Source organism: Balaenoptera ricei, chromosome 20 (assembly GCF_028023285.1).
Source record: "Balaenoptera ricei isolate mBalRic1 chromosome 20, mBalRic1.hap2, whole genome shotgun sequence".
NCBI lineage: Eukaryota > Metazoa > Chordata > Mammalia > Artiodactyla > Balaenopteridae > Balaenoptera > Balaenoptera ricei.
In genome coordinates, this window is record NC_082658.1 from 6,637,748 (window position 1) to 6,647,671 (window position 9,924).

Sequence of the window (9,924 nt, forward strand, 5' to 3'; positions counted from 1 at the left end):
CCATCTGGCAAGTGGGAGGAATTACTCCCTTCCTCCGGAGGAATCCTAAGTCTCCAAACAGACTTCAGGCTCCCTGAGCGCAGGAGCCGTACCCTGTGCTTCTTGAAATCCTCCTCTCCCCACCGCGATGGGGACCTTGAACATGCATGTGACCCGCGCTACATGAGCCACCAGAGAAGAGGGAGCCTGGAGGCCCCGGGAGGAGGGGGCTGTGAGATCCGTGATGACCCCTCCTGGCAACAGGGGGTGAAATTTGTCCTGAGCTCAGCCATCCATGGCCCCGGCTCCAAAGCACCTTCTAGCTGCATCACCTGGGCCGGTCACTTCACTTCTTGGTTCCTTAATTTTCACCTGGAAACTGAGGAGATGGAGTGATAAAGGTAGTGTCACCTTCCAGGCCCTCTTCGGTACCAGGGGACGAAGAAAAAAACATGGTCTGTCTGGGCCATTGCCTTTAGGGGCCCACCGATAAGACGCTAAGATGTGAAAGAGTGAAAGCACAACAGGGAAGGGAAAAGAACAAACGAGTGTGGGCCAGCGTCTGCCCTTGTAAGCAAGATCGGCTACCTAGTTAGGGAAGGAAGGAAAACATGGGGCCCCTAGTTCAAAAGTATTGAGAAGTTCAAGGGGCTTCCCTGGCGGTCCAGCGGTTAAGACTCCGCGCTTCCACTGCAGGGGGTGCGGGTTCGATCCCTGGTCACGGAACTAAGATTCCTCATGCCTCGCAGCCAAAAAAAAAAAAAAAAAAAGGGTTGAGAAGTTCAAGACAGTGGCAGCAGACGCTAAAGCAAGCGTGGAGCCCTGGTCAGCACAGGCCGCGTGACCGCACAGGGCGCCGGCCCATGAAGCCGGCCCTGGCAGCAAGAGGGGCTGTGTGTCCAGTTCTCGGGCACTGATGGAGTGACAGGGGGACGGAAGGTGGGTAAGCACACGGAGGAGCTCACCGGTTCCATCCCGTGACTACTCACCATTTCTGCCTCTCTCCCACTGGGTCCAGAGACAGGCTGTGATTGCTGTGGGCGCATTTTGCATTTGGAAGTACTCGGATCTGAGCGGCTTTATTCTCACACCATCTGGTGGTACCGGTGGGGCTGAGGCGAGGCTGGAGTCCTGCCTTTCTGACCCACAGCCCGGGCTCCTCCCACCCATCCCCCCGGGGCCCTCCAGCCCTCCAGCAGGTGATGCTGACACCGTGCAATGCGGCCACTGACTCCGTGGCTGGTGCTGGACATCCCCAGATGTGCTCCCCACAACAGCGTGAACACTCTGGATGGAGAAGCTGATTCTCAGAAGGGGTTAAGCTACACAGAACCTGGCCCCCTCCTTCTTCTGCCCACCACACGCTTCCTGCCCATCTCTGCGTCTCTGCAGTTGGCCAGACCTTCTGGGGTCAGAGCTGAGAAAGCACTGCTGGATCCTCACATGCATTATCTCTAATCCCAGCCACAGCCCTGCAGGGAATCATGTCCCCTTTACAGGGGAGGGGACCAAGGAAACTCAGGAGGAACTAGCTCGAGGTGGCCCAGGCAGCAAGCGGCAGGTGCCCGAGGCCGTTCCCACCGTCCATACCCGCAGGTGTCGAGCGCCCGCTAGGCCCTCACGGCCGTGGTGCTGGCAGCGTGGCCTCCTGGGTGCCCAGCAAGCTAGGCTCAGGGGTTAACCTCCCGGGTGCAGGGAGCCCTGCCCCCCACCAACAAGTCTATGCTGTCTTTCCGTAGCTGAAACAACCAAGTCTGGAGACAGAAGAGGAGGTGGAGGGAGAGGAAGAAGGGGCGGAAGAAAGAGACGGTGAAGAGAGTCCAACCTTGGAAGGTCAGCCTTGACTGGAGCCCCGCTCACACACGTGCTTGCTTCCCACCTCTCGGCACTGCCCTGGTTTTACAAGTCGGGGTGCTGACCCCCTCCCTTAAAGAGTCTCCGGGGTAAGGGAGGGCTGGAGGAGCAAAGGGGCCCCAACCCAGCCCCCATGCCCCACAGATCCCCGGTCCCCGGTGACTCCCTGAACCCAGTCCCAAGAGACGCCTCGGGGGGAGGGAAGGGGCAGGGTTCATCCCTGGGCTGGTCCCCTGGTCTCAGCCACACCCCAGCCAACCTCACCCAGGTCCCCTGGCCCTCCCTGTTCCCTTGGATTGAGCTTTGCAAGGGCTTTCCCGACAAGCATGTTCCTTCACAAGCTTGCAAAGCTTCCGCTGGGCTGGCCACGGCCATGGCCGGGCCTCGGGAAGGCCTGTGGGTGCGGGAAGCGGTCTCTCCTTCTCTCTTGCTCACGCTCCACACCCATATATGACTGGGGAACAGAAAGTCTGTCCACTTCTAAGACGTCTTTCCAAGCAGCTCCTCTGGGGAATGTTGACCTCCAAGAGGGTGAGAGTCAGTGGATGAAATGAGCTGGGTGTCTCTTGCACACGGCGAGCTTTCTGCTGTCTTCTTTCTTGTAAAATTAAATTAATAATAATAGTGCTAATGGTTAGTGCTTATTATGCCTCCCGCACTAAGAGCTTTTCATGTTATCTCGTGTCACTCTTTTGATAAAGTCCCTGGAAGGTTTCTGCTCTGATTATCCTTCCTCGGTAGAGGAAGAAACAGGTTCTGGGAGACATGTGGGGACCTGCCGGGGTCACCGGGCTCATGAGGGGCAACACGGGGACGGGAGCCCAGGCAGCTCACTCCCGACCCTGCGCAGGGCCCGAGGGGGCTCCAGCATGGGCAGTGGGATGCCACAGCAAAGCAGAGCGTTTGGTGACCAGAAACATCGGTAGGGCAAGAGGGCAATTCAGAGGCAGCTTTTTTTTTTTTTTTTTTAACATCTTTATTGGAGTATAATTGCTTTACAATGGTGTGTTAGTTTCTGCTGTATAACAAAGTGAATCAGTTATACATATACATATGTTCCCATATCTCTTCCCTCTTGCGTCTCCCTCCCTAAGAGGCAGCTTTGCACCAGGAGAAATCCCGGACCACCGTTCACTCTGTGGGTGTCAGGTCATCCCGATGGTGACTGAAAGTGCTCTTTATTTTTAAATATTTATTTATTTACGTATTTATTGAGGCTGCTCAGGGTCTTAGTTGCGGCTTGCAGACTTCCCAGCTGCGGCATGTGGACTCTCAGTTGCGGCACACATGCAGGATCTAGTCCCCTGACCAGGGATCGAACCCGGGCCCCCTGCATTGGGAGTGCGGAGTCTTACCCACTGGACCACCAGGGAAGTCCTGAAAGCGCTCTTTAAAAAATAAAAAATGACTGTGTTAAGAATCTTACTGGGGAAGGACACAGGGTCAGCTACCCCTTGTTCCCAAAGGAAAAAAAAAAATCCAGTTGCCACTGTGGCTAGACCTTGATAAAACAATCATCGCAGGGCACACTGACTGAGCACTTGATCTCTGCGTTAACCCCAGAGGGAGTGATATCACCACCTACAATCCCTGAGTCACGATGTGCCAAGCAAAGGCACAGAGAGAGGGAGGGAATTGGCCAAGTCTCCTGGGGGCAAGTGGCACAGCTGGGACTTCAGCCCACCGTCTGGCCTCGGAGTTCACGCCCATCTGCACCCCACCCTCAGGTCCCCCAGGAAGGGCAGTGGGCCGGCCCGGCTCCGCTCCCCGCCCAGGGTGGCATCCAGGCAGAGGGTGCGGGCACACCCCGCACCCTGCTTTGTAGGATCTCCTGTGATAAGGCCCCTCACTGTGGGAGGACACAGGGAGCCCCAGTCCTGCCTGACGAACAGGGGTTTCAACTGGGGGTGGGTTTTTGTCTCCAGTGGGACACTTGGCAACGTCTGGGGACATTCTGGATTGACGAAACTGGTTGGAGGGTGCTACTGGCGTCCCGTGGGTAGAAGCCAAGGGTGCTGCTAAACATCCTACGGTGCACAAGACAGTCCCCACCACAAGAGGTCAGCAGTGCAGAGGTCAAGGAACCCTGACTTAGGACTTCCCTGGTGGCGCAGTGGTTAAGAATCCGCCTGCCAACGCAGGGCACATGGGTTCGAGCCCTGGTCCAGGAAGATCCCACATACCACGGAGCAACTAAGCCCGTGCGCCACAACTACTGAGCCTGCGCTCTAGAGCCCGCGAGCCACAACTACTGAAGCCCGTGCACCTAGAGCCCGTGCACCTCAACAAGAGAAACCACCGCAATGAGAAGCCCGTGCACCACAACAAAGAGTAGCCCCCGCTCGCCGCAACTAGAGAAAGCCCGTGCACAGCACCGAAGACCCAACGCAGCCAAAAATATAAATAAATAAATAAATTTATTAAAAAAAAAAAAAAAAAAAAAAGAAACCCTGACTTAGAGAAAAAAAGTCTATCCAAATGAAACGTCCTGGAGAAAGTCAGAGCTCCCTGCGTTAGCCCCGGGAACACCGATGGACCCCTGGGTGAGATGCCGGGCTGATGAGCCCCAAGGGAAAACATTCTTTTGCTTTACTAGAATTTGGGCCTTTGGCTTCTGCTGGCAGTGGTGGGCCACCTCTGGGGCCTCAAACCCTTCGCTGCAGTACAGAGGGTGCCACTGTGCCGGACGGCATTTGAGGAATGGGCGTGGGAGAGGCGAGGAGGTCCCCTCGGACATCGCGGGGCAAAGGGTGGCGTGAGCCCTGTGAACGCGATACCCATCGCTGCCCATCCTCACCGACCACCGTCCCCTCCTCGGTCACCAGCCTCCCTGGAGCCTGTTGCCTCGTCTTTCCCAGCAAGGAGCAAAACAAAACCACGATGCATCGCTGGAGACGCAGGCGCTGCTGGAAAGACCCAGCCCGTGGGCGTGGAATGTGGAACGTGGAGGACAGGGCCTGGGTGCGGGGACACATCCAAGCAGGGTCGGAAAGCGGCTGAAGCGGTGGCCGGACCCAAGCCTCCACAGCACAGTTAAGGCCCCCCCGCCACCGGTCCATGCACACCCAGGGGAGAGTGTGCCCCTCCTCTGGGACCTGTTCCACTCGGCTGCCGTGACTGGCTACGATGCCGCTTACCGATGCCGCTTCAGTTGCAGCTGCGACAGCCCCGTGCGCTGCAGGGGAATCACCGTCCCGCGTTCCCTTCTGTGTGGCAACCAGATACCGTGGGCCCCAGGGCAGGACTCTGAAGAAGGAACCCCCTTTGCCCTTCACTAGAAACAAAATAAAGTGCTCCCTGGGGTCCAGAGGCCCCTGGGATGGCACTGCCCCCCGGGGGAGGCAAAGGTGGCAGCTGGTAACCCACCAGGGCCAGATCAGCACCCACTTTCGGCTCTTCTCTGTCTCCCAGAACCAGAGGCCCAGAGGCCCAGCACCGGGGTGCTAAGGGCCTGATGGTTACCCTCAGGACAGGCATGAGAATGGCAGACAGCAGCAGCGCTGTACGGGGCTCAGAGGCAGGCGAAAGGGTCTGGGCTTTGGAGTCTGCCTCCAGCTCAGGCGCTTGCTGTCTGGGTAACGCCGACTTTGCTCCGCATCGTGCCAGGCCCCGGCCACGGAGCAGCAAGCAAATAAGCCAGATGCAGGCCCTGCTCTCCCGGAGCTGGTACACCAGTGGGAGAAATGGAGCCCTGACAAATACACAGATAAATGTAGAATGACAGTTGTGCAAAGTGACAGGGCCCTATGAGCGGGATAATAGGAGGAACTAACCTAGACTCTGGGAGCGGGGGGGGGGGGGGGGGGGGAAATGGGACTGTCAGCAAGGCCTCCGTGAGAAAGTGACAGTGAAGCCGAGACCCAGGACGAGCGTGAGGCAGCCAGGCGGTGTGTGCGCAGGTGCGGGTGCGTCCGTGTGCCCGTAGACGCACACGCGTGATTGTGGAGGTGTACAATGGAGGGGGCAGTCGGGCAGAGGAGAGAAGATGCTGGAGCTGCTGTCTGGCCAGCAGGCAGAAGTCGCTGTTGGGGAAGTGCGGTGAGCAAGGGCTGGAGAGACGGGGAGAGAGCCTGGGCGGCCAGGACCTTGACGGTCCCGGGAAGGATTTTGACCTTTCTCCTAGTATCACTGAGAAGCGGGGGAGTGGTGTGATCAGATTTGTATTTTTACAAAATCACTGGGCTGCTCACGGCTGATGCCGGGAGGGAGGTGGCCTGGACCCTGGTTGGAGGATATCAAGGTGTCGGGTGAGAGAAGATGGCAGCTTGGAGCGAGGCGATGGCTATAGACTTACTTACCTCTCTGTATCTCTGTTACCTACCTGATTATTTGGGGGAGTCAATGAAATAACACGTCAACATAACACCACAGTTGGGTTCAACGTGAATGCTCGATTAGTGTCTATTACCTCTCTCATTTAGGAGACTCTGGTGGCAGCCTTCACCATGGGCAACAGGTTCTAGGTTAATAAGAGAACCTACTAGGATGATGTGTGAAATGGTTTCTCGGGATCCCTTCAGCAGCTGAACCCCAAACCTGGAAGGGGATGCTGGGGCTTCTTCCTAAGAGACAAATCCTCAATGGGTGCTCTGTTTCCCAATGACTCTCCTTCATGTCCCCTCCCAAGCTATAAGTACCCTTGTCCAGCTCACAGGTAGGGGGGACTTTGATCCCTTGGGCCCTCGAGGGTGACAGGGCTTTAGAAAGTGCTCAGGGCTCATTGAAACCAGTGGGTTCCAACGGGGGTGGGTTTGGAGGACAGCGGAGAACGTCACATACCTCTGATTGAAAATACCGTTGTGCGAATTCCCTGGCGGCCCAGTGGTTAGGACTCGGCTCTTTCACTGCCAAGGGCACGGGTTTGATCCCCGGTCGGGGAACTAAGATCTGCAAGCCAAAAGAAGAAAAAAGAAAGAAAGAAAGAAAATACCGTTGCTCCATGCAAATAATAGTCATTGACAACATCAACACTCAGGAGGGCAGCGATGGCCTTTTATTAGGTAAGGGAGCTTTTGCCCACTGGAAACTTCAGGTGAATGACTGAAGATCTCAATGAGCTCAGAAAAGCCAGAAAAGGGGGAGGGGCCATGTGAGATGAGTTTTGAAGGCGGAGTTAGCCAGAAAAATAAATGGAAGATGGACAACCAGGACAGAAAGGCAGGAACAAAGCCCAGGAGTGATTGAAGAGCGTGGCACATCCAGGATACTTTCCGTGGTTGAGCATGGCCAGAGCAGGGGCAGGAGGAGGGGACGGGCCAAAGATGAAGCGGGCAAGGCCAGGACTCCAGGCTAAGGGGCCGAGTCCGTATGCAAGGCAATAGGGAGCCATGGCAGGATCTCAAGTGAGGTGATGACACTGATCTGTCTCTTAGAACAATGATGGTGGGAGTGGGTGGGAAGAGAGCAAAGCTGGAGGTAGAGCAGGCAGGTTGCTGCGGCCACCCAGATGGGACACTCCGAGGTCCCAGCCTGCGGGCAGTGGCAGTGGGGATGCAGAGGAGGGTAGGTACTACACGCTCCCCAAGTGCCCGGGCCCCTGCCCTGATGGAGCCTACTTTGATGGCTCTTTGAGGGCATAAAAAGGAGATTTGTGGAGAAGGAGGGGAGGGGTCTAATATGGAGGACCAACAAATTCAACAGAAGTTGGAAAGGGCGTAGCAGGCAGGGAGACCAGCATGAGCAAGGTAGGACCCAGCACCAGCATGTGTTTGAGAGCAAACAAGGAGTCAGGACGGGTGGATGCAGACCAGTGTGCGGGTTGGCGGGGGCGTGGGTGGGCGGTGAGGCTGGGCAGGGGGCTGAAAAGGAGGTTGTGGTGAGCGGGGTACCGGCTTCTACTTCCAGGTCAGAGCTGCAGCTTTCAGAAGTGGAGGAGACCGCAGGCAGGGGGCACAAGGGGCCATGATGTTGCCCAGGTAAGAAGAGGTAAAAGCTGGAGCCCGGGCCGGGCCAGGGCGGGGAGGGGAGGGGGGGGGATGGCCAGGAGACATCGAAGAGGAGACACACTTGCAGAAGTAGAACCGCCAGGACTGAACATAGAGATGAGAGGAGAGGGGAAGTCAAAGACGACTTAGAGGTGTGGGGCTCTAAGGACGGGGGTGTCATTGACAGAAACACGGGAGTCAAGTGGGGGACGTTTGAGGATAGAGATGACTTTATGATAAGTCAGAATCTAAGTAATATGGGCTGGGACCACCTGCTTAGAAGCTCCTCTTATTTTTACCACCATGGGCCATCCTGAGTAGAATTTATGCATGAGGAGGAACAGAAAAGAGAGAGAAAGATAGCTATAGTGTAATTGATTAGAGGCCTCGTGTGCTGAGCCAAATGGATTAGACTCGGGGGTCTGAAATGCAAGGCTGGAGCGTGTTTTCTTTCCTTCCTTCCTTCCTTTCTTTCTTAACAAATTTTGGATTTTCTTTCTTTTTTTTTTTTTTTTTTGCCTCACCGCAAGGCTTGCGGGATTTTAGTTCCCGACCAGGGATCCAACCAGGCCCTCGGCATTGAAAGCACAGAGTCCTAACCACTGGACCTCCAGGGAATTCCTTGGAGGGTGTTTTCAATCCAAATGACACATCTTCAAACTTACCTGCTTCTCCACGCAGCTCGCCCGTTTGCAAACTGTCCAGCCTCCGTGCGCAGCCCCGGGAGCAGCCTGGGCCAGAGGACGGGACAAAACCTTGGGACCCCATGCTGGAGTGTTTGGTTTCCACTGAGCTTTACTGGGTTTATCTATTTATCAAATCCAAAGCCGCCGGCAGCTTTCTGCCACTGTTTATTAATAACTATACCTGACACGAGCTCCTTGGGGTCAGCTGGGGAAGCCAGTCCCAGGACACAGGCTGGCATCATGTCTGGATGTGTGCCAGGCCGTCTGAGACAGCCCCAGGGGATAAGCAGCTCTTCTTTACCCAGCTCCTTAAAAGGGAAGTGAACCCCACTGGACTCCCCTTGCCCAGTCTTTGCAGGGGGGCTGCCTGGCTCAGCTTCAGTGGGGGGAAGGAGAAGACAAGAAAGATGATGGCTTCTTCCATCAGAAGCAGGTGGAGCTCCACCATCACCCAGGAAACTAAGGCCCAGAGAGTATAGAAAACACTGACTCCAGGTGATTCAACAAGTTGGATTCAGAGCTGGGACCAGAATCCTGTTTTCCTGGGGCCCCTGAGGCCAGGAATCTTTCCACTGTGCTTCCTGAGTGTGTAATTGCTGTCGTTCTCACCAAGAATGGAGACTGCAGCGTCTGACCTATACTTTCTTGAACAGTATCGTGGCTGTTACAGCAGGCAGGGAGCCAGAAGGCACACAGACCCAACCATCTTGACCTAGATTCTGGGTTTACGGATCAGGTCTGGTTTGCTAGTGAGGTACATTGAGAGGCGGGCTCTTCTGTGACACAACCCAAGTGACATAGGTGCTCCCCTGCACACGCGGGTGGGCAGCCTGGGCAAAGGGCCAACTCTTTGCCCGCTCTGTCATTGGACACGCGGTGGAGACACCACGCCAGCGACACGAGCCCACAGCCACGATGCACGCAGCGCCCATGGAAACACAAGGCTGCCAGCCGCCGCCCTGGAGACGCTGAGTCAGACAGACAGACAGACAGACAGACAGACCGGCAGAGGATGCTCGCGGCCCGAGCGGGAGGCAGCGTGTCTTGTCTCTCGAGCCACGCGGCCGGACGGGCGCCCCCTGGAGGGCCGTGGAAGAGGAGCCCAGGCCGCGAGCCCCGGGGCGCGGGGAGGCGGCGCCGAGAGCTACCAAACGGACGGACGCAGGGCCGCGCCGAAGGCCGGAGGGTCGCACGGGCGGACGCTCGCCGGGAAAGCGGAGCAGGCCAGGGCGCCTCCCCGGCGGAGGCGGCCACCCCTCGGCAGCAGCGCGGAGGGGCGGGGGCGCGGGAGGCGGGAGGCGCCGTCGGGGCCCTCCCCCGGCCCCGCCTCCCTGTCAGCGCCTTCGGCCGCGGGCGCGTCGTTGGTTTCGGGTTGTCAGGCAGCAGCGGCGCAGGCGAGGCTGCGAGGGAGCCGGCGGCGGTGGGGCTGCGGCTCGGCCATGACCGCTGTCGCGGCCTGAGCCCTTCCACCCGCCGCAAGC

At 57.2% G+C, this 9,924-nt stretch overlaps 1 protein-coding gene across 1 annotated transcript in view; it reads left to right on the forward strand.

The window, feature by feature from the left end:
- DNAI2 (dynein axonemal intermediate chain 2) overlaps positions 1–9,903 on the forward strand; it is a 29,022-nt gene extending 19,119 nt beyond the window's left edge. Inside the window, 8 exon segments of the mRNA XM_059908396.1 lie at positions 398–457; positions 459–549; positions 1,576–1,631; positions 1,719–1,812; positions 4,903–5,059; positions 5,245–5,335; positions 5,759–5,871; positions 9,369–9,903. Of these exon segments, the coding sequence (XP_059764379.1) occupies positions 398–457; positions 459–549; positions 1,576–1,631; positions 1,719–1,812; positions 4,903–5,059; positions 5,245–5,335; positions 5,759–5,871; positions 9,369–9,903 (1,197 nt within the window).
- The last annotated feature ends 21 nt before the right edge of the window (positions 9,904–9,924 follow it).